The sequence below is a fragment of the Erpetoichthys calabaricus genome, chromosome 16 (genome assembly GCF_900747795.2).
Source record: "Erpetoichthys calabaricus chromosome 16, fErpCal1.3, whole genome shotgun sequence".
In the NCBI taxonomy this organism is placed as follows: Eukaryota; Metazoa; Chordata; class Cladistia; order Polypteriformes; family Polypteridae; genus Erpetoichthys; species Erpetoichthys calabaricus.
The window spans coordinates 37,350,427-37,375,832 of record NC_041409.2 but is presented as its reverse complement, the minus strand read 5'-3'; the positions used below and the strand labels follow the sequence as shown (position 1 = coordinate 37,375,832).

The 25,406-nt window shown below is 40.2% G+C and overlaps 1 protein-coding gene across 1 annotated transcript in view; it reads right to left on the bottom strand.

Moving 5' to 3' along the window:
* Positions 1-6,234, bottom strand: part of oip5 (opa interacting protein 5) — a 29,140-nt gene extending 22,906 nt beyond the window's left edge. Inside the window, exon 1 of the mRNA XM_028821959.2 lies at positions 5,676-6,234. Within this exon, the coding sequence (XP_028677792.2) occupies positions 5,676-6,048 (373 nt within the window). The 5' untranslated portion in view covers positions 6,049-6,234. The remainder of the gene's footprint in view (positions 1-5,675) is intronic.
* Positions 6,235-25,406: the final 19,172 nt, after the last annotated feature.

Below are 25,406 nucleotides of genomic sequence, written 5' to 3'. Positions count from 1 at the left end.
TTCATTTCCATCCACACACCAAAAGTCTACAAGATTAGGTTTAACTCCATGTCTGGCATCCATTACTGCCGAGATCAGGCTTTGGCTTCCTTCAAACCTGTTGTGGAGTAAGTGTTTTCAAAAAATGGATGGATCGTCATCTTCAACTACATTAGATGTTCTTACTCATGCAAATGTTTATGCCATTCTGCTTGCTGACCATTTGCCTTACTTGTTTGTGTGTAATGAGAATTTCAGTACAACAACAACAACATTTATTTATATAGCACATTTTCATACAAAAAGTAGCTCAAAGTGCTTTGGTACAACTTTTGAATGGAGTAGTCAATACATCTTAAACTTTCTAATAATAACAACCATTAAAATGTTAATGCATAAAAATGAAAGTAAAGTGTATGAGATAGATAATTACTTAATAAATATAAAAATTTGAGAAACTAACATATATAATTCAATCTCATGCCAACTGTAAGTTGCATTATTGGCACTTTTTCTATTCATATGTCAAAATGCACATCTCTGATCTCAAGTACCTTTACGTTTTTACTCTCTCATCACATTTTACACATTGATTAATCCTAAAAGTGCATTCAAAGTACTAATGCAAGCCTTTGTTTCAATGGTCTGATGTTTTCCTACAACTCTTTATAACTGAAAGCAGTATTCTGTAAAAAATAATAATGTAATAAATTATCATGAAATAAGCTGATGGTACTCTTTCAGTCTAGTTTCAGAACTTCAGATTCAGATTCTGCTCTGTTTCGGGTTAATAATGATTTGCTTATGGCACCAGATTCGGGGCAAACCAGTTAATTAATCCTGTTACACCTTAGTGCAGCATTTGATACTATCAAGCATGGTAGTCAACTGTTCAGAATGGAGAACATTCTGAGTATCTCTTGCACAGCCCTCCAGTGGTTTAAGTCCTATGTGATTGATGTGCAAAAGTTTGTTAGTCTTGCCCATAGGAGGTCCTCAAGGCCCAGTCCACAGCCATCTGCTGTTAATATCTACTGCACATGCTTCCCTATGGCTGTATTATTTGTAGCTTTGGATTGGGTTATCATTTTTATGCAGATGATGTTAAGATCTATGTCTGTGTTAAATGTTAAATTTCATCAGAGCTTTCTCTGTTCACAACATGCCTCACTGAAATTAAAACCTGAATGGCATAGAACTCTTTAAAACTACACTGCAAGAAAAGCAAAGTCATGCTAATTGGCACTAAGGCTCAGCTTAAGAAAATGAGTTCCTTTTCAATCACTCTTGGTGATGATGCCATCAGATGTTCTTCTTCTGCAAGGGATCCTAGTGTCATTTTTGATTCCTCTCATATCTTATTCTACCCACATCCAATTACATTAATTGACTTCCATTGAATTCCAATTTCTAACATGTCCCGTATTCACTCCTTGCTCAATGCTGAGAAACTCATCCATACTTTTATGACACCCCACATCAACTACTTGAACTCCCTACTGGCAGATGCCTTTCCTAATCTGATATACAATACAATACAGTTTATTTTTGTATAGCCCAAAATCACACAGGAAGTGCCGCAATGGGCTTTAACAGGCCCTGCCTCTTGACAGCCCCCCAGCCTTGACTCTCTAAGAAGACAAGGAAAAACTCCCAAAAAAAACCTAGTAGGGAAAAAATGGAAGAAACCTTGGGAAAGGCAGTTCAAAGAGAGACCCCTTTCCAGGTAGGCTGGGCATACAGTGGGTGTCAAAAGAAGGGGGTCAATACAATATAATACAATACAATACACAGAACTGAACAAATCCTCAATAAAAAAATAAAAAAAATTTTAGAAGTACGGAGCAGAATTTAACAGTAGATGATATCACATAATAAGATTTAGATAATTTTAGACTCCTGGAGACCTCATCCATCAAGCTGCCTCCCCATTTGGCCATTCCACAGCTGAGACAGTGTTGGGCCAGCCAATCCGATGAAAGGACCCCTCTTTCTCACAATTCCTGCGATCCTCCATCAGGGATGACTTTACCTTAGGCAGGCAAAACAACTTGACAGGTGGGCCGTGGCACCAAGTGCCACATTTGAGTACCGAGAAGAGAAACAGAATAGGTGAGGGTTAGTATCCAATTCTAACTATCATGTTACTTATGTTTTGGTGCTAATGACTAACAACAGAGATGCAGTCTGTACAGTTAATCAGCAGCTCTAGTCAGGGTGTGCTAAACTGAAGTAGTGAGTCTTCAGCCGAGATTTAAAAGCTGTGACCGAAGGGGCATCTCTTATAGTAGCAGGCAGACCATTTCACAGTTTAGAGGCCCTGTAACTAAAAGCTCGACCTCCCATTGTTATTTTATTAATCCTTGGAACCATAAGCAGACCAGCATCTTGAGATCTTAATGTGCGCTCTGGTTTGTAAGTCATGATAAGTTCAGACAAGTAAGCTGGACCTCGGCCATTTAATGCTTTATATGTTAAAAGAAGGATTTTGAAATCTGCCCTAAACTTAACCGGGAGCCAGTGTAAGGATTTAAGAACTGGAGTTATGTGTTCGTATTTTCTTGTTCTTGTAATAATTCTTGCAGCCGCATTTTGTATTAACTGGAGGCTGTATAAAGAACAGTTTGAACATCCAGTGAACACTGCATTGCAGTAGTCAATCCTACTAGAGATAAATGCATAAATTAATTTCTCAGAATCCTGTTTATTTAGAAAGCGCCTTAATTTCCTAACATTTTTAAGATGGAAGAAACATGTTTTGGACAACTTTGTAATATGCGCTTTAAATGACATGCTAGAGTCAAAGATAACTCCTAGATTTCGGGCTGATTCAGTAAAATTAATTGGGATTCCAACAGAGTTAAATGATGACAAAATATTGTTATGATCAGCGTCATTCCCTCCAACAATTAACATCTCTGTTTTATCTGTATTTAAAGACAAGTAGTTCTCATTCATCCACTCCTTTAATTCGTTAACACAACTAATTAAAGACAACATCATAGAAACTTCATCTGATTTAAATGAAAGGTATAACTGGGTGTCATCTGCATACGAGTGAAAATTAACATTATGTTTCCTAATGTTAGATCCCAGTGGAAGCATGTAAAGTGAAAACAGTAAAGGTCCCAGTACTGAGCCCTGCGGGACACCATATTGAACTTCTGTGTATAATGATGGAGTACTGTCAGCACATTTCTGTACATATTGGAATCGATTTGATGAATAAGAACTAAACCAAGTGAGCACGGTGCCTGTAAGCCCAACATCATTTTCTATCCTGTGTAGTAAAACAGAATGGTCTATGGTGTCAAGTGCTGCACTTAAGTCCAACAACATAATTACAGTGGAGTTTCCTTCATCGGAGGATATCAGAATGTCGTTTACAACCCGCGTTTGTGCCGTTTCTGTACTATGACCAGTGCGAAAACCAGACTGGAATTTCTCAAATAAATTGTAATGCATAAGGTGTGACTGAAGCTGATTGGCGACTACTTTTCTAGCATTTTAGAGAGAAACGGTAGATTTGAAATAGGCCTATAATTATTTAGTATGTGTGGGTCTAGGTCTGACTTTTTAAGTAATGGTTTAATGACTGACACCTTTAGTGTATCAGGTACTGTGCCATGCAATAATGAACTACTGATAATGTTTAGAATAGGCGCTGCAAGAACATTCATTGCACTTTTTACTAGTTTTGTTGGCACTGGATCTAGGGAACAAGTAGTGGGCTTCATTTTAGAAATTAAAGTTAAGACTTCCTGCTCAGTTACAGGATTAAAATTACTAAAGTGCTGAATGCAATGTGAGACAGGGTCTGCTAAGCTAGTTAAAAACATTAACATTATTATTATAAGCTAGATATCAAAGCTCCAGTTCATTCAAACCAGCAGACCAGCAACAGTGAGTACACAACAGCCATCTGTGTCTTACAGGATTGAATACAAAATTGTATTAATAACCTATAAAGCACTGGACTACATCAGTAACCTCCTCCTCTATCACTAGGCTCCTGTCCACCAATTCTGGCCATTTTGTGGTCCCCCAAACTAACCTGAGCTCTGTGGGTGACTGCCCCTTCAGCTCTATAGCACCCAGACTTTGAAACAACTTCACTAAATCATTTGTTCAAGGTGGCATTGAACTGATCCGACATTCTGCGCCTTCTTTCAGTTTACTGTCTGTCCAGGTGCTTAGGAAGATTTCCCTTTTTATCACAAATTATGTTATTTGTTCCAAGTTTTTTTTCTTGTAGAATTTTTATTTTTGCATTTTATTCTGATTTATTGTCTATTACTCTAATTTGAAGCGTTTTATATCCTGACTTCTTCCACTTCATCTCTTCCCAGTTCTATGTGGGATTGATGCCCTTGCTCAAACTTCTCCAAACACCTTTGTCCTGCATGTCCTCTCTAGTCAAGCCCTTTTCCTTCAGATCTTTTTACTTTATCCATCCACCTCTGATTTGGCTTCCCTTGCTTTCTCTTTACTCTTTTGCACACATCGTCGTTGTCTCTACTCATAACATGTCCATGCCACATTAACCTGCTTTCCTGTACTTACTTAGATATATCTCCCACTTTGTTGCACATCTGAGTGTCTCATTTCTTATTCTGTCCTTTTTTTTTGTAACTAACTCCACACATCTGTCTCACCATTCTCATTCAGCCTTATTCAAATTCTTCTCCTGTGCATGTTTCAGCTACATATGTCATTGCTTAAAAACTTTACTCTTAACCTTCACCTTAATTCTTCAATTACACAACACTTCTGATACTGTCTTCTAATTGCTCCATTCACACTGCAGTCTATGGGTTATCTCTGCATCCAATTCTCCATTTTGGGCCACCACTGCGCCTAGATATCTAAGTTTATCCACTCTTTTCAGTAGCTCTCCCTATGGGCTAACTTCTGATTCCTGATCATCATTACACCCCATATATTCTGTCTTCTTCCTATTTATCTTCAATTCTCTATCTTCCAAACACTTTCTGCATTCTTCAAGCTTCCTCTCCTCTTTCTGTTTTCTGGTACTACACAATACAATGTCATCAATATAAAGTCTGCACTAGGGATTCAATGTTGTATGCAGATGTCATTTATATCTCAGTTATTTGCCTTGAATTTCTGTTGAGCATGATAAAGGCACTATATAAATAAAACATTATTATTATAAAAATTATAGAAACTAACAGATAAATAAATCTGTATCATATTGTTAGTTGCATTGTTGATTTCCCTTACAGATCTCAAAATGCGCATTTCTCAATTACTTTGTTTTTAGTCTTTAATCACTTTTCTGCGAGTTGATTTATCCCAAAAACGTGTACTCAAAAGTACTACCGCCATCCTTTTTTCCTATAAATCTCGTTAATGACAGCACTACACGTACACATTTCTGTCGTCGTAAAATACATTTTGTACTTGAGAACATTTGGTTTTTTAAAACAATTTTGATCTCCTACCTTGTGTGGAACATAATCTAAACATTTAAGACCACATCACCAAGAAGTAGAGTCGGAGCTTTGGACAGCACCGCCTAAGTCTTGGCATATCAAACAGACCTGTTGTCACTTCAGCTGGACCGGGCCCTCGTACAGTCGCTTATTACTTTCGCGAGTAAGTAGAAGAGGTTCCTTAAACCGAATTAATGTTAAGCAATTATCAAAGCGTAAGGGGACATGGCAAATACATACCAACAAGGATGATTGCCTGCAGCTCCTTCTCTTCCCCGCACACAGCCAGGTAATCCCCAAAGATGTTTTTACACCGTGCGCAGTGGAAGGTGACATTGTCTCTGATCTTGAGTTCGTCTTCCTGGGGAAGTGTGTGCTCGCCAGAGTTCTCATCTGCACTGCTGTTCATTATGGAAAAGGTTTTGTCAACGTTCTGCACTTCATCGTTTTCCGTATTGGGCGCTATAGAAACCGCTGACTGTTCCATGCATTCCTTCGAGTTTGTAGAACTACTGATAAACGCCACGTCGGTGGTGTGGTGTTCGAAAGACAATTCGCCGAAGACAAACGTCTTTTTCAGGAATTTGCTTTCGTAAATGGATGGTGCCTGCATGCTTAAAATGTGTCCTGTTCAACTTCACAAACTGCCGCCAGCTTTCAAATAACTCCCAAAAAATTAAACAATGGCGGAGGTAGGCGGAAGGCGCGTGCGCAGTTTATGATGGGAGAATGATTGACAGTTGCTTTATGCAGACGATTGGTTAGATAAAAGTGATTGATGCGTTTTCCGGCAGTTTCTCGAGTACCATCCACTTGCAGCGATAATACCTACTTGCAGAACCACCGCACCATTCGTCACCGCAATTGTAGACCCGCAGTTACAGGTCTGCAGCAATACCCTTCTCGTTACAGAGATGGAAGTGACGTCACCGTCGTTTCAGGACTGACTTCGTAAAATTACTTTTGGATGGTTTCGGCAGGTCTCGACAAAGCCCGGAAAGTAACGTCGGGTTAAGGACCCATTCAGAAATTAAGCGATAAAAATGAGAAGGAAAGACAGTACATCAAACCAAATAATACGTATCATTGTGAAGTTCAGAGGGTTTCTGCCATCACGTCGTGTCATACATCAGACTAAACAATACGGATCGTTTCTGTGAAATACACTATTAACATTTAGGTTGTGTTCGGGTCTGTGGGAACCATTTAACAAGTCGACAAAATTAAAATCAACAAGATCTGTGTTAATTGAAAATAGTTTTTCGTTTACATTCATAAAACGAAATATACAATATAATTACAATGTTTGCACCACGTTAGAGTTTAGTAAAACGTTAATAATAAAAGTCACTTCCGGCTCTCCTCCCACAGTCCAAAGACATGCAGGTTAGGTGGATTGGTGATTCTAAATTGGCCCTAGTGTGTGCTTGGTGTGTGGGTGTGTTTGTGTGTGTCCTGCGGTGGGTCGGCACCCTACCCGGGATTGGTTCCCTGCCTTGTGCCCTGTGTTGGCTGGGATTGGCTCCAGCAGACCCCCGTGACCCTGTGTTCGGATTCAGCGGGTTGGAAAATGGATGGATGGACTTCCAGCTCTGTAACTGCGGGTCTACAACTGTGGTGACGTATGGTGCTGTGGCTCAGCAAGTGGATATTATTGGGGTCTCTCGGCTAAGGGTTGGAACAGCAGGTCAGCACTGAGCAAATACCCCGCGGAGTCCCAGCCTACATCTGCTTAGGTAATGGGCAAATGACTTAAAGATAGATAGATAGATAGATAGATAGATAGATAGATAGATAGATAGATAGATAGATAGATAGATAGATAGATAGATAGATAGATAGATAGATAGATAGATAGATACTTTATTAATCCCAGGGGGAAATTCACAATGAATGAATTAAATGAACATCCGTTAGCATAAGTGAATGAGCTTAACTTTAGACATAAAAGTGCTGACATTTATGTGGGCAGATTGTCAGCATGTCTCACATCTGGAATGTGTGGTGGTTCCCAGTTTTGAAAACCCCACCATGCAAGTATTTCTGATGGAAATAAACGTGTAGCAGGCTATTCGTTATTAGCAAACTTGTTGATGACTGAGATTAAAAACTTAATCTGAACGAGACCCAAAGTGCCACTGCGCCGTGAAACTGAAAATACTAACTTTACTTGATTGCTCCATCGAGAAGTAAGAGTCAGCTATTCATCTACAAGCCAGACTGGGTTGCTGTTCCTCTGAAATTGTTTGTGGTTTTAAATGATAAATTGGAGTGTTACCATCTACTCAAATGATATTCTGTTAAGCAGGAGATCAGTACAGATATAAAACGTGGATGAAAGAACATCATCTCCAGCTCAGCCTGGTAAAGATGGACCTTCTTGTTATCCCAGAATGTCCCCTGTATTCATGACTCTGCCTCTGTTCATTTTGGCTTATTATCCTTAACACCTCCCAGTCTGTACACAACCTTAGGGTGGTAATAAATGAACAGCTGTCTTTCAGGGACCATGTTATTATGATGTCTTGAATCTTGTAGATTTACTCTATCTTCTTATATAATATGCTACCGTGGCTGTTTGTTTGTCCAGGATTTTAAATCACCTGTAGCTTGCAAACCGTTTGACCTATTGACCTGAAATTTGGTACACATACACTACGTGACGTCTACTATACGCTTTCGGGGTGATGACTGACCTCCAAGGTTATTCCTCTTTTTATTTTTATTTTATTTTATTGTAGAATCAACTCTCGGCAGCAGCCAGCAGGGTGGCCGTGCGGCCGTCACTTCCCCTACCTCTTCATATCTTAAATCATTCTTGAAGCAGATTGAAGACTTAAGTGCCAGCTTAAGTGAAAAATTAAGGAAAACGTACTAAGTAATTGCAACACAAACACTGACTTAATCAGTTTTAACACGAAAATATGCCAACGGAAGAAGAGAAGAAGCAGGCTGCTAGGGTGGAGAAAAGAAGAGCTGCTCAGGAAGCAGCAAGCGCATCAACCTCTGAGTAAACGAATGGTAAACGTCCAGAGAAAGAGGATGAAAACTAGGAATGCTCAAGTTAAGTGTATTCACTGCATGTTATCGTGCAGTGCACGGTTACCGGTATAGTAATAATTGATTTTGTTCTGGTGGAGCAGGGACAAAGTGGCCCAACTCAGACAAGTGTTAGTAATGGTAAATGGTTTGGTGCACGGGATTGAAAGTTAATTGTAGACACTGGTAAACAGATGCAGCCACTTTTGAAGATGAAATAGAGGAACCATATAAGAGGCTGCTGAGGCATAGGAGTGATGGTGACATGCTCATCTGAGACCTATTGAAGTAGGGGGCAGAGTGTTTGTTATCCAGTAAACAAAACGCATTTCTTTTGAAATTTGCCCTGTGTGGTCATTTATGGAGAAAAATTATAAAAGAGGGTCTGAAGCAGCTGAAATGGCAAATCAGCGGTTATGGATGAGAACTGGTCAGGTGTTGGGTGCATCTTGAGGATGTTACATTACTGATAGTATTTTGTGTTCTGTATGGTTGGAATTGTTGAAATGTGTTTAGAGCTGGTGTCACTGAGTGTGCATTGATGGTACAAATATAGCTTTTGTCACCAAGGAAGATGGTAGCATATTAGAGTTGTTATTTCTTGTTTGAAAACTATACAGGACCAGCGGAATATGCATTGACAGTAGTAGTGGGGTTAGTTACAGCTCTTGTCATTGGGAATATGTGGTATGATGCAGAGGGCTTCAATTGTGGGTATGGAATAGAGTGTATCTGGGTCGCCTAATCTGGGCCTATCTCAGTGAAACACAGAAGAAGGAAAGTGTCCACTTAAAATCCCCTGAGAAATACTCATGTTGGCTCTCTGTGAATTAGCGAGGGTGGAGTGGAGCAATAATTCAGGTAGAACTGTGCTTACGGAAACCTTTGATGGCAAAGATTGGTGTTTACCCTTTGGGCAAGGGTCCAAGAGTAGTGAAGCAGTCTGGTCTTTATGTGTAGCCTTCTGATGGTATGCACAAAGGAATTAACATCATACCTTGTGTAATATAAAAATAATACAACAGAGTATGCAGCACACTTCCTGCTCTAGGTTTTGGTCCTGTCACGTTTGGACTACTGCCACTGTCCACCGGCAGGAGTACCAGCATGTTTTACCTGTCCATTGCAGATGATTTAAAAATACAGCAGCATGTCTGTTGTTCAACTACTAGGCATACACATGTCACTCCTACATAGCAGTCAGGGGATCAGCAGCAATGTGTACAGAGGCACTTATGAGGTTCTGTGCTTCTTCTCAGCCACTCAGGTCTGCTGAAGAAAAGCATCTGGTGATGCCACCTCTGTGTTTTATGAAGGCTCAATCTAGAGTTTATCTGTGTCTAGCTCAGTGTTTCCAAACTCGGTCCTGGGGACCCCCTGTGGCTGCAGGTTTTTGTTCCAACCACCTTCTGTTTTTAATTGAACTCCTGGGATAATTAAGTGAACTGATATTTCCCAAGTTCTGTGTTTAGGGAACAATATAGAAATTAGAAAACTAAGTTTGCTAAAAAAAAATATATTAAAATGTACCCAGCAGTTATATAGGAATAATGTATTTTTTTTTTAACAGTATTTTCATCTTGAATTTTGTTCTTCTTTTCTAGGTGTTCTAATTGTTTAATTAATCCATTATTTACTAATTAGTGGGTCTGACTCTAAAGTAGTTGCAGCCTTTGATTATTCAGTATTGTTTGCCTGGGCGTCTGCTCTGCTCATTTTTAATTGTCATTATTAAGATACAATGACGGGGGAAACTGCACAGACAAAGGGCCAAGCATAATGAAATCAACAAAAGAGAGTTAAGCATTTAAATCTATAGCAAAAGCAGAAATATATGTAAATGTCTTATAAATGTAAAAATCATGGTGCTGTGCTTTTCTGAATGTCGATTAAAAGAAAAAAAAAATACCAGCTAAATAAATGAGCTCAGTGTTATCAGGTGTTCTCACTGATTAAGAATCTTTTGTAAGTCACTTTGGATAAAAGCAAATTAAATGTAAATGTAAGCATGTGTCATTTCTGGAATGAGTGGTAGGTACTAATTTAGATTTCACCTTCTTGCAGGTGTTTCTGATAGAAAGATGCAAGTAGCAGCACTATTAGTTATTAGCAGACGTGTTGGTGTGCTTTGAGATTAAAAAGTTCATTTGATGCCATCGTTGGCACTGAGTATCAAAATAAAGAAACAAGTGCCATTGTACTAAGGAACTGAGGCTACAAGCTTCACAAGATTGCTTCATGGTGACAAGCCAGACTGGGCTGGTGTTTCCCGGAAATGGTGTGTGGTTTTGTCTGATTAGCTAAAGTGTTGCCACCTATTTAAATGATCTTCTATTTATTTCTGTTTCAGGCTGTTGGGCCCTTCCCTGGCATTGAAGGTCGAAGAGTAGAGTGGGATCATATCTTTACTTAAACATTCTCCAATCACAGGCATCATAAAACTTAAAGCTTTTATACATTGTGCATCCTTATTGGTGTTGAAGATTATTCTCGGTTATGGTGCCCAGGTATGTGTGCTCCTGCATTGTGTCAATGGCTTCAATGATGATGATAAACTTACAGCTCATTTGGCTATAATACATTGTCCTGTGCCAGACGATGCTGCTATAATACACCACACTTTAGGTGATGTAATTAATTTGGATCACAAGTCAACCCTAAACTGCCCTCAGACCCCTTCCAGCGATACTGACACTTTAAATGCAGTGAATAAATTATTGAAAGAAAAAAATCTGGTGAAACAGACAGAGCAGAAAACAAAATGTAACCAGAACATTATATACAAGTCACAGAAATAATTACTGTACCGACAAATGGATCCGTAACCGAACCCCCCAACACATACAGTGTACAAATAACACATATGGAAAAATCTTAAGGCAACAGATAGCACGCACTGTCCACAAAGTCTGTTCACTTGTTTAGTGAAATTATACTTGTTTTCCCCCAGTCTCCAGAGCACAAATACTGTATACGGGTCACCCAGTCTTGTTTGTTTCTCAATGTACCATGTCCATTCAAGAATATCCATGCTGTGAAACTCTTCAAGGTGTCCACCTCCAGAAAGAAAGAGGAGTTAATAACCAAATGAGGCAGTTTGCACCAGTTATGTCCGCCATAAAGTTTTTGTTTTGTTTTGCACGTCCTTTCTTTTTCGCACACTTCATTTTAACTGTAGAGTCGCAACTATTATCATGACAACCTCCCAGAAATCATTGCAATTGACCGTGTTGCGCAAAGGTCCTCACTATTGCCGTCTGGCCTAAATGCCTGTTTTACTCCATTTTTTATATGTGCTTGTGTGGGAGGCAGAGTTTGCATTTAGGATGACACAATCAAAAGATAGAAGAGAAACCAGAAAAATACGTTATGTGTTAGCGTTTCAGTGCTGGCCCTTGTAATGTATTAGTAGACTGCATTTAATACTTGCTTTTTGACTTCACTTTACAGCATAATGCAGTTAGAAAAATGGCCCAGATAGACTTGTGGCATCTTGTCAGCCTTTGCCAATAAATTACAGTGTAAGGGAGATGCTAAATAATTAGAATGTGCAGTTAAAGCAGCCATAAGGTTAGTGCAACATAAATACTGAGAACATCAAAGGTGGGTAAAAACTGTCCCGAAAAAGACATTGTAAAGTAGAATTTTTTAGAAGTTGTATATATTATGGAATGTTTTAAATTTCTTTTTGTTTTGCTGTGTATTAATTGGCGAAATCCCCCAAGCAATGGCTGTTTTTACTGATTAAAAACACAAAATCAGGTCACGTTTCGCTGAAAGATATTGTAAGGTTTAAATAAAATTTTCACTCCAGACTTAGGAATGTGTCTATCTGAAAGCTGCAGTTGATAAATCCACTAAGATAATCCGTAAATTATTTTCAACACAATGTTTGGCCTCTCCAGTTAACATGGTTGGCTTTTTTAAGTGTAACAAAACAGCCCTTTTTCTTTTCTTCAGGCAGGCCTGTGCCCTGTTTTTCAGAGTAGGGTCCTCTTCTTTTACTCCAAATAGTACACCTCAAACCCTTTCTTAACAGAGTTCTTCTCTGTCTGTGAAATGGAAGTGAACTGACCTTTTCTTCTTTTTCTTTTTCATTCTTTTTAAGGCAGTTGGCAGTTCATCATATTGTGCTTGACTGCCACCAGCTGGACTGGAGTGTGGTGGAGAGCTTAAGGTAATAAAAAACATACCAAAATATAGTCCTTCTTCTTCCTTTAAAATGTAAGCTCCAAAAAATAATATAAATTATAAGAGACAAAATACAATCATGTTGTTCAAATTACATTTATTTCTGTAATTTACCAGCTTTTAAAAGTAAAAACTATTAATGTTCAATAACTGTAAAGAATTTAATTTCTTCCTATTTTATGTGTTTCACACTGTAACCTGATATGTTCAGCTGTTACACACACAGTATTGATAATACCAATAAAAAACTACATAATGCATAATATGTACATTACTCTGACTGATGCTTTCCAATAATATATAAAAAAAATCAGTAAGCCCAGTATATCCAGTGTTTAAGACATGTCAAGAATTTCCTTCAATATGTATTTTATTTGTTGCCACAAACCCAAAAGTTTGATGTTTTCCCTAAAGATTCTCCTCTTCTGCCCATTATCTCACATGTTTTGCCACAATCCAACAATTCTTGACACTACCATCCACCTTGGGTTATCATCTGAGAGCTGGCAGGTCTACTAGATGTGTCAAACTGAAACCCTGGAGGCTTTTTGTTTGGCCACTTTCTTCATTAGTCACCCGATACTACTAGTGACTGTGCTTCTTCTGCCTACTAGTGACTGTGCTTCTTCTGCCTTACTTTGAAAGGACTTCCCTTCTAAGGTTCAGAACCCTTTGTTATTTCTTTGCACTTTAACTGGCAACCACACAAAAATGAGAGGCAAAGCGAGCCAGCAGATGATCAGCTAACTTGGGGGTCTCAACCAATCCTAGAAGTCCAAGCTGTTAATGACTCCCTGTTTATTTAATTCTGTTGTTTCTTAGTGCTCTCACCGTACCGTAACACAGGCATTTTTAAAACTGTTTATTTTCTTTTTTCTGAGATTACCATTCAAGGTTTTGTGTACTGGAGCAGATCAAATTTTTCTTAGACGTTCACTTTTTTCTTTTCAAAAAAGACAGATTTTGTATAAAAGGGACATACTGCATATGCATATGGGATCAAATTAGTTTCTCATCTTTTGGCTCACTTTGCATCTCATGTTATTTTTGATTTCTGGTTAAAGAAAAATGAATTAAAATGTAAATCAATTAAAATGTAGTCAACACAGTATGTCTCATTAGCAGCAGTAACTGGTTACTAACCTGAGGTGGTCATTCAGTAAGGACAGAGCTAAGATTTAAACCAATTCTTCAGGAGCTGTAATTCAGCATCATAATACAACCATGTTCTCACACAATTCAGATGAGGATCATGGCACCAGAGAGTGTCAATCTCTTGCATGTTGATTAGCATATGCAAGTATGAATTTCACAATTTTTTTTAATTTTGTTAAATGGTGCAACTCAAACCACCTACACCTGAACACCAGCAAAACCAAGGAGCTGGTAGTGGATTTTAGGAGGCCCAGGCCCCTCCTTGACCCTGTGATTATCAGAGGTGACTGTGTGCAGAGGGTGCAGACCTATAAATACCTGGGAGTGCAGCTGGATGATTCTCTATGCAAGAGAGGACAGAGCCGGCTATACTTCCTTAGAAGACTGGCGTCCTTCAACATCTGCAATAAGATGCTGCAGATGTTCTATCAGACGGTTGTGGCGAGTGCCCTCTTCTACTCGGTGGTGTGCTAGGGAGGCAGCATTAAGAAGAAGGACGCCTCACGCCTGGACAAACTGGTGAGGAAGGCAGGCTCTATTGTAAGCATGGAGATGGACAGTTTGACATCTGTGGCAGAGCGACGGGCGCTGAGCAGGCTCCTGTCAATCATGGAGAATCCACTGCATCCACTAAACAGTGTCATATCCAGACAGAGGGCAGCTTCAGCGACAGATTGCTGTCACTGTCCTGCTCCACTGACAGACTGAGGAGATCGTTCCACCCCCAAACTATGCGACTCTTCAATTCCACCCGGGGGGGTAAACGTTAACATTATTCAAAGTTATTGTCTGTTTTTACCTGCATGTTTATTACTCTTTAATTTAATATTGTTTTTTGTATCAGTATGCTGCTGCTGGAGTATGTGAATTTCCCCTTGGGATTAATAAAGTATCTATCTATCTATCTATCTATCTATCTATCTATCTATCTATCTATCTATCTATCTATCTATCTATCTATCTATCTATCTATCTATCTATCTATCTATCTATCTATCTATCTATCTATCTATCTATCTATCACTGGACTCTAGTACTAGGGTGTTGTACCGTGTTAGCCATTATGAATGTAGAGAAAAGCCAAGCAAAATGACACCTTTTATTGGCTAACTAAAAAGATTACAATATGTAATAAAGAAACTGGAGTTCCCTGTGTTTATATACACACTCTAGGACAAGAAACAACATTGGTAAATCTTTAAATGAGAAATTTTAAATGTAAAAAATGAATAGATTCATTCAGGCTAAGGTTAATTTAACAAGAGAGAGAAGAACAATGTATGGTCAAGATCTTTGGATAAGATAACTGTCCAACAAAGTCTTTTGAAGTTTGTAATGAGTTTTTCAAAACAATGTGGATCTGTAGACAGGTTGTCTGTCATTCTGAAAGATGTAAACAATCCTCACATCTGGCCATAAAACTCTTGTCTTTATTCAAGCCATGTTGTAATGTATTAAATTTTAGCATAAGTTTAACTTCCCATTCTTTTCTCTCTTGCTGTGTTTTGAAGTTGCCCATAAGCACTGTGACTTTAAAGTCCCTCTCACAGTGTCCATGGCTGTTGAAGTGGGCCGCTACAGGAACATCTGTGTTGCCGTGTTTAATGTGGATCCTGTGTAAATTCATTCTGTGGTGGAGTGTTTGTCCAGTTTCTTCCACATAGAGTGCAGTGTCAGGACATTTCATGCAGAGAATTAGGTAGACTACATTAAATGATCTGCAGGAAAATGATCCCTTTATGTGATGTTCAAGTTGGCAGTATGGTATAACTATATGGTCTGTATCATAAATGTGGGCACATGTTTTGCATCTTTTCTGTAGGCATGGAGATGTGCCATTTTCTGTTGGTTCACTTAGGGAGCTTCAGACAATTAGTTGCTGAAGGTTTGGTGGTTGTCTGTATGCCAGGAGGGAAGGTTCAGGAAATACATTTTTCAGTATTTTGGCATTGTTTAGTATTGGCTGAAGTTCTTTTATAATTTTTCGAAGTGTTTCAAGATGTGGGTTATAGGTGACAACAAGGGGGATGTGGTTCTTGTTGTCTTTGTTTTTATATTCCAGAAGGTTGTTTCTGGGTATGGCAGTAGCTCTTCTTATTTGAGTGTCTGTTGTTTTGGGGGTGTAACCTTGTCTGATGAAATCTTGTCTGAGCTCCTGCAGTTATTTATCCCGATCTGTTGGGTCTGAGCAAATACGATTGTACCGTATTGCTTGGCTGAAAATAATGGAGCGCCATATATGCTTGGGGTAGAAGCTATCACTTTTCAGGTAAGTCCGTCTGTCTGTCAGTTTGTGAAAAACAGAAGTTACAAGGGTGTTGTCTTTCAGTTGAACGGTGGTGTCAAGGAAGCTGACTTCTGTTTTTGAGTAATTCAGCTGGACTGGACTCTATAAGCTTATAATGAAGAAAGGGGCTGCAATGTAAACCCACAGCCACTGTGGCCTTCCAGGATCTGACTTTGGCAGCCCTGCTCTATTTCCATAGTAGACATGTTGGTCTTTTCTAGCCAAGCACCCAACTCACTCACCCAATTCAATATCTTTATGTGTGGAAATCTAGAAATATTAGTCATATATGCCTGTTTAAGACGCCCCACAACTGGAAAAGAATCTGAACATATCACTGCTGTAGTTCTGTTTGTTCAGGGTTTCCAAAATTCTGCAGCTTTAGTGTCATAGAAAGATTCAGGCAATGAGTGTGATCGGTATGCAGATAATTTCACCGCCTTAAGTATCTTTGATTCAAATGTATTTTGTGAAATTCAAAGCATTCACAGCTCGCACAGAAATAAAGAGAAAAATTAGTAATACATGAAAATGATAACTTCTTGTATATGATGTTTCTGTTCAAAGCTTACATCCATCCATTTTCCAACCCACTGAGTAGTACATACAGAAAGCAACTGTCAAAGGAGGTGTTAGATTGATTTATGACTTTAAGCCCCACCCCAAATATGAAAATATGAACTATACCCCGCCCCTGAGGGTTGGACCACCGTCATAATTGATCATCTCTAAACCCCGCCTTTTAGGGTGGGTCTTTCGTAAACCGGACACTTATCACGCCCCATTAACAATACTCACGCCCCTGAGGTACGCCTTTATCTCTCTAACCGCCTATAGGGTTAGGGGTGAGGCGTGTCGCTCACCCCCGACTGTGGGAGGAGACGAAAGAGTTCTTGTATAAAATTCTAGTCATTTAGTGAAAACGCCACGACACACAAAAGCAAACACAATGGACAGTCTTGTGAACGCTCCTAAGAAACTGAAAGCAAACAGGGTGTCCAGAAGGACGGAGTTACGGGAACCACGCTTCAGCTCTGCCTGGTACGATTCTAACTGTGCTTTGTGCCGGGTAGAGGTAAAAAGAAATGCTGAGGGACAGCTCACGATCGCTGTTTTCAAGAAGGAGCCTATCCTTCCCGAATATAACGAGGCTGGTCATGAAGAGGAGGAAGATAAAGAAAATGTGATAAAGGAGTGAGTGAGTGAAATTAATTTTTCTATAAAAGACTGGACTTTTTTTAAAGCTCTTATTCCAAATATTGATGAAGCTATTTATCAAGGAAAACTGTCCGACCAAATGAAAAGAATTAAAAGAAAATTGGAGGAGTTTAGCCTGTTGAATAATTCATGCTCGGAGGAGGAGGAAGAAAACTGGGAGACAACCGCCCCCTAAGTGAGTGGGGATAAATACAGAGGTCTTTTCCATAGTCTACATTAACCTAAAACCCTATCGAGATGTCTTCAACTAACTACCCTACCGAAGCTGGTGCTAGCTGGGTCGGTCGTCTCCCTGTTCTCTCGGCCTCTGAGGTGTCAGAAGTCCTCGACATTTTGATGCGCTCCGAAGAACCAAGCTCCGGGGGTATGGAACATACGTCAGCCGCTGACTACCTGTTTTGGCCGGCGAACCTTCAAGCCAGCACCGCCTACTCTACTCCTGACGAGATGAATGACACTAACCTACAACCCCGCTACTCGGCTGCAGACCAGATGCTGACAGACAACGATGTGTTTTGGTTGGGTTATGGGTCCACAGCTCTCCAGCAAAGGCCAGTTCGTTTTAAATAAATAATCGCCGTGCTCGCGGCTTAGCGAGGGGGCATGGTGACTGTAGCGAGCCGCAGGGTGATCTGCGGTGTGGGCGTTTCTCACCTAAGTGCATAGGTGAGAGACTGCCCACGTCCGTGATTGTTCCTGTGGCTAATGGGCTGCAGCTGCCATGTCCTCTCCGCATATATAGAGAAGCGCGAGCCGGTTGAAAGAGAAAAGTAAAAGAGAAGGAAGGCGGCAGGAAGGAGAAAGCCGGCGCGAATGAGCGTGCGAGCGCTCACAGGCAGCTGTATGGAAGCCTGGGTGTTAGGCCGACACCCAGGAGTCGTAGTAGTGGTCGCTCCCGCTGAGTGAACGAGTAGCGGGGGTGACCAGTGAAGGGCGACTGGCCGCGTAAGGCCAAGAAGGCACCGGTAGTCGGGAGGCTTGGATGTTGGAGTCCCAATGTGAGCGTCCTGGCCCTTGGGTTAAAGCCAAGTCTCGATCGGGAGAGCGGAACCGAAGCCAGGGATCGGGGAGCATCCAGATCAGTTATGTGGAGAGAAGGCCAGCTGCAGAAAGGGCGACTCTCCTGTTGCGTGGCCCAGATGGGAGAAGCAGGAGAGCTGCCAGGTAAAAGACACCGTGCTTTAGATTGATTTTAAAGAGACTGCCTTCAGCATTTTGTTTTGTTTTAACCTCGTTTTAAAGGATTGTCCTATTTATTGAATTTAACCTCCACAATGTTTCTTTAATGAATTATTTATTTATTTATTTATTGAACTATGAACACTGCACTGTTGCACTTTGGATTTGTTGTTTAAATAAAAGCACTTTTGCACAATTATACATCATCCCCTTGCTCAAGTGTTATTGCCTCACTGTCTAGCTCATCGGTGACATTACCGATGGTGTTGGTTTCAAGAGCTCCCTAACAGGAGATAGGAGCATGGAGCAGAACCTGCATCGTCACATCTATGGAACAGACAGCGGCCGTCGATGGCATGTTTTGGCCCAACGATATCGTACCTAACTCCGGGTACTCTGCTCCTAACAACTCTCCTTCAGACCCTCCGTCTTGGCCAGATATTCTGTTGCCTTCAAATGACCAGATCTATTGGCCTGAACCTCAGTTACCCACCCCTGATGATATGTATTGGCTGGACAGTCTCCTGGAGAACCGTACAGTACCTGACTTTTTTTTCCCTGCTGAGGATGCTCTGGGGAGCCTAACGGGTGCTGAGGAGATAGCCGTGCATGCCATGCCGCAAGAAGTGGCCGTGGACGAACTGGTAGATGCTCTGTCCGCATGGAAGCCATTGTCCCAGTATGCTGATCATGAGAGTATGGGCCTTGAACAAACTGACGGGTCTCTGGGTGAAACACTTTGAAAGACTCTGAAACTGATCGAGAGTTTGATTGCGGCTCTGCTGGACATAATAGTCGATCGGGACCTAAAAAGCACCTGTCAAGGTTGTTTCATAGATCACCCCAGCCAGACGCAGCATACGTGTCTGTTTGAGCCTGACTCTGTTTACCGGTTTGGCCGCTTTCAAGAGGTTCTGACTGTTTTCCGCAAACCGTGGCTCAGGAGCCTGGTCATAAAGACTCTGGGTTGCTTCAACATCTTTCCGCCTTTTCACAAGGTTCATTCATTTGTTCAAAATGCTGTCGACAAACTGGAAAATTAACATTCTATTAGCGAGGCTATTGTACAAGCCTTTCACAACATGGACAATCCCTCTTACTCAAAAATACATGAAATAGCCGATGCTTTCTCTAAAAGGCATTTTTCTGGACCTGACATGACCGATGCACCTTTGGGGTTTTACAGGGAATACGATATAGAAAAATCAGATGAAGTGTCTGAACTCAATGTGCCTGTGCTATGAAATGTTTTAATAATGTTTTTAATCATGCTGTTTTTGAAATTTTAATAATGTTTTTAATCATGATGTTTTGAAAATTACCAATAAAGCCTTATTTGATTTTTAAACCATTGACATTTTTCTTTCACCGTCAGCGATGGAGGGTTACTTGAAAAAAGTTTATTATAACCTGGCAAATCCTGGTAGCTTTGGGGGAAAAGACTCTTTGAAAAGAGCTCTTGAGGTTTTGGGTCAGAAAAGTAATGACCAACAGGTGTCGGATTGGTTATCTGGTCAATATGCTTATACAATTCACAAACCCGCTAGAAGGCATTTTAGGAGAAATAAGGTTTATGTATCCGATATAGACTCGCAATGGCAGATGGATTTAGCGGACATGACAAATGTGTCCGAGCATAATCTGGGTTATAAATATTTTTCAACCTGTATCAACGTACTTTCTAAGTACGCGTGGGTACGTCCCCTGAAGAATAAAACGGGTAAGGAAGTGACAAGAGCCTTCCAAGACATTCTGAGTGCCGGGCGTACTCCAAAGAAGCTCCAGACCAATAAGGGGAAACAGTTTTTTAACCGAGATTTTCAAAAGCTGTTAAAGAAGATCGGAATAAAACATTTCACCACAGGAAATTAATTAAAGGCCTCCGTGGTGGAGAGATTTAACCGCACACTAAAATCTAAAATGTGGAAATATTTCAGCGCTTATAACACGAGAACCTACATTGATAAATTGCAGGATCTAGTATACTCTTACAACAAAAGTTATCATCGAAGCATAAAAATGGCTCCTTCCAATGTAAACACGTTAAATTCCTGGAAAATTTTCAAAAACTTATACGGCGTAGCCAACCCCCTGGGTCTGCCGTTGTTTAAGTTCAAAGTAGGAGATACAATTAGGGTGTCTAAAACCAGACATCCTTTTGAGAAAGGTTATGAACAAACATTTTCAGATGAAATCTTTACCGTATCTGAACTTGTACCTAGGACACCGGTGGTGTACAAACTGAAAGACTACGATGGTGAAGAGATCGTAGGATCCTTTTACGACCCTGAATTACAGAAAATTAAAGTCGAATCCACAGACGTTTACAGGATCGAAAAAATACTGGCTAAGAAAGTTAAGAATAAAAAATGACTCATTTTAGTCAAATGGCTCGGCTGGCCAGAAAAATTTAACAGCTGGATACCGGAGAGCCAAGCCCAAGATGTTCAATAAAATCCAGAGCGCTCCTAATCGACTCTTCATTCTCTAGCGGTATACGATGGAGTGCAAAAGTTTTTTTGTGACTCTACCGAACAACGCTTTCTCAGACATTTTCCCTAACAGCACAATTTCCAATTTCACGACGAAGCTTGCTAAGCCCATAGAATTAGAAGGTTCTTGGGAAGTCGGTCTAGCCAAAATTCAGTACCCACATACGTGGAATACCATAGACAAACCGGATAACGAATTCTATGTTTCAGCTCCGGGGGTAAAAAAAACATTACTTATAACTTAGAGCAGGGGAGTCAATATCTTATATCATTTTTAGAAAGGTTCAGCTAGATAATTGTATATTTATTTTCTTACTATTAGTTTATAAAATGAAGCGGCGTGTCTTCAGTTTATAACTTAGAGCGGTGAATCAATATCTTATAGCTTATAAATCATATTAATGTAAACCATATTTTTATAGTTTCATAAATTTTCATATTTTTATATTTACATAAATTATATTTTCATATTTTTATATTTACATATTTTCATATTTTTATATTTTCATATTGGGGCGGGGCTTAAAGTCATAAATCAATCTAACACCTCCTTTGACAGTTGCTTTCTGTATGTACTACTCCGCTGAATCCGAACACAGGGTCACAGGGGTCTGCTGGAGCCAATCCCAGCCAACACAGGGCACAAGGCAGGAACCAATCCCGGGTCGGGTGCCAACCCACCGCAGGACACACACAAACACACCCACGGGCCAATTTAGAATCGCCAATCCACCTAACCTGCATGTCTTTGGACTGTGGAAGGAAACCGGAGCGCCTGGAGGAAACCCACACAGACACGGGGAGAACACGCAAACTCCACGCAGGGAGGACCCGGGAAGCGAACCCAGGTCCCCAGGTCTCCCAACTGCGAGGCAGCAGCGCTACCCACTGCGCCACCATGCCGCCCAAAGCTTACATATTTTATTAATTTTTTTAAGTTTCTATTCATCATCACATGTGTACATACATACGTGTCATGCAGAGTATGCTTTTATATCTTCCTATTTGCAAGCAAATCTTTTGGGTCATGTTTCTACTTAACCAACCGACTGATGTAACATTCTGCTATTACGAGGGACGTTCAAAAAGTTTCTGCACTTTTTTTAACTCTGTTTATTAAGAATTTCAAAAACAAATTACATCATGCTTCTATATAGTCACCTTCGTTTGCAATGCAATACAATTTTCCCAGTTTTTTAATGCCCAGTCACTACTCCTCCCGTCTTCACTGTTTCCAACGAAAATATTAAAGTGCGGAAACTTTTTGAATGTCCCTTGTACATTACAAATATTGCTGAGCAATGAGGGTGCTCCATTACAGGTGGAGGATTAAAAAAATCTACAATTATTTGTGTACAAAAGTGAATCTTATAATCTATTCAAATTAAGTAAACACTTATGTAAATTTAATGTTAAGTCTGGCTCTTACAACAGCTTTATTTGGATGATTTTCCTTCACCCACTGTAAACCTAAAATAATGACCACCACTTTTACTTTATATACTGTTACGACTACCAAGTCTCTTTAGTGGGAGTCTTGCCATTATGTCACTCTTTTAAGAAGTCTTGTACTGATTTTGTATTTACTTATGTTCTGCTGGCCTGGTTTGGAAATCAGAATGTCAGCAACAAAAACAAAATAATTGAAATGGAAAATGGAGCAGTAATATGGACGAGGTCTCAACAGTCAAATATGACAGACTTGTTTAATAAGCAAGTGTTACAGAATGCAGCATGTCCTCTGTCAGACAGGACTCACCCAATACAGTCTCAATTTCAGTTGTCGACGTCGGGTCATGGGTTCAAGGTACCAAGGATTAAAACCCAACGGTTCATATGCACTTTCAGCCCAATTGCTATTAACCTTCTAAATAAGTTTAATAAAATCCACAGGCTTAAATCGCAGGATGAACAGAGATCGTTTGCATCAATCATCAGTCAGGTTTAAATGTTGGTTTCATTTTTATGTTTCAATATGTTTGATCCAATGTTTCATCATAAGAACAGTATTATGCACATTGCTATATTTATTCGTAAAAAGTTCATGTTTGATTGTTGTGTCGTTCATTGATGTGTTTTTAATGTCATGTTGTGGTCTCTTTGTAAAGCCTGCTGACAAAAAATCTTCTCTTGGGACAATAAAATTGAATAGAATTGTGATTACATTAACACACCCACTGACACTGTTTGTTATACTGCGTGTTGCCAAATGGAATTAAATATCCTTTTAAAGTCATTCCAGGTAATAAAAGACACCGACTCCCCGTTAATCTGCATCGTTACTACCTACATTTTAAATGCTTTCCACGTACACCCCATGTTGTTTTTTTTTTTGGTATTTGCATTTCCAAGCCCTGTCTCTTTCTCCCTTGAATTAGATAGCTACCGTCCGTGTGCCTTGCATCTTGTCAGCCACGTACCCTCGTCTGCCTGTGAGCCCCTGCGCTCAGTGCGAGTGATGTTGACAGCATTCTCGGTGGACCATCTACTCTCCTGCACCATCTGCCCTCTCACGCCATCCTCTGGCCTCACTTTTTTATTAATATAATTTATTTACATATATTTAGGTTATATATATATGTATTTATATATGTATGTATATGGGCGATTCCGTCTGTAATACCCAGCGTTATATGTATGTGGCTGTATGTTGGAACCTCCGAATTTTGGTATCTTCATGTGCATTTTGTAATATCTCCTACTATGCTTTTTTTGCAGCTTGACGCTCATCTGCGCCACCCGATCCTCCCGTCTCACCATCTCCGCTGTGCTGTGCTGCTTCTCTGCTACAATTAGATAAGTATTGCTCTCTACTATGCTAAAATATTCTCGTGACAAACTCCTTCCTATTAAACAGTTTGTCCAGAGCAAGTCGTCAGACTGAAGACATTCCAGTCTGGTATTGTGCTGCACCCGAAATATTTATATCGCGAAATACTCCGCCGCCACAGCAGGGGTGCGAATGAAAAGTTCACCGGCAGCATTTGCTCAGGAATATGCCGTCCTACTCATGGCTTTGGAAATTGGAGTGTCAGTGTGCCAAATCTGCAATATGTTAAAACTAGCCGACGCCCGCCGTATCATATGGCGGTGTAAGAATAGGAACGGAAAACGATAAGAAAGAAATTCAGAAATCAAGAAGAAATAAATACTTTTTGAAAGACGCAGTGTGCATATAGAATTTCCGGCCAAGCTGGATTACATGTGAAAGTGATAAATAAATCAGGCTTTCCGAAGCATCTACGATGTACTGTTGAAATAGTTTGCCGCTTAAGTGCAAAAATGCTAAATGTATTCCTCATTGCTAATCTGTACGCGTAAAATTGGCATTGAGTAAGCCTTGGCGGTTCTTTTATCGGGAACATGCTGTAAATCTTTGTGCCAGCCAATGTCTCCGTAAGGGAATACCTGTAAAAGTGGGTAAACCATAGGATCGCTATTCATATTGAGCGTGGAAATCTGTTTACTGGAGTTGCCTATGGGATAGATGCAAATGTCCCTTTCGGTAGGCGTTTCGCCATCTTCCCCGACGAAAATCGCTGCAACATCGGTGTGACATGTCGGGGCATTGTATCGTCGTAAATCCTGCCTAGGGGTTTCCTTGAAAACCATTCGTACATATGCTGTTGGCTTGGACTGAGCGATTTCATGCATGTGTTTGTATGATTTAGCGAAGGGGTTGATGGTTCTGAGCATGGAATCTAGCTGGAGAAGTACATTTTCGCTGCATGCAGAATTTGCTTTATTTTGTAAGCGTACTTTAGTAGCTTGTGCTGTGTCAAAAACATACAACTGTCCATATCCTGGAGAGGTAGAAGTGTTAGCGTATAGTGGAGAGATTTGGTGATAAATTTGCCCGTGTATTTTAAAACAGTAGGCCTAGGGTCCGTGGCCAGGAGGTTGAGTTATCTGTGCACCCATGGAAGCCAACGCTAGAGAAGGGTTGTAGCCTATGTGTTCACGGTCATTTTTAGCTTCTGATATTTGCTGTGTAAGAAGCTGTTGTAAAGACACAGGTGTCTCCCGCAAGGGTGGTAAAGCAACTTTACCATTTTGGCAGCACCTCGAGTACTTGTTGGATGTACAGTATTACGTTCAGCAGACCAGCATAGTGCATGACATGGAAGACGACGAATAGGAATAGAGAAATGCCGTGTCGGCTGCGTGTGGGCGGGACCGGTTTTGAAGTGGAAGCAGGACGAACCAGAATATTGCTACCGCTCTTCCCTGTTATCAACACTTTTAAGTTAAAATTCGCGTTAAACTTAAAACTTTTTGCAATTGTTCACTTTCTTTTTATGGTATGTGTAGTTCATGGATGCAATTGACCCAAACTGTGTTGATTTGGATTTACTTTTACGGACTTTGCCTTGACTGGGTTTGCAGCCTCTGGGACAACCGAATCTTTCT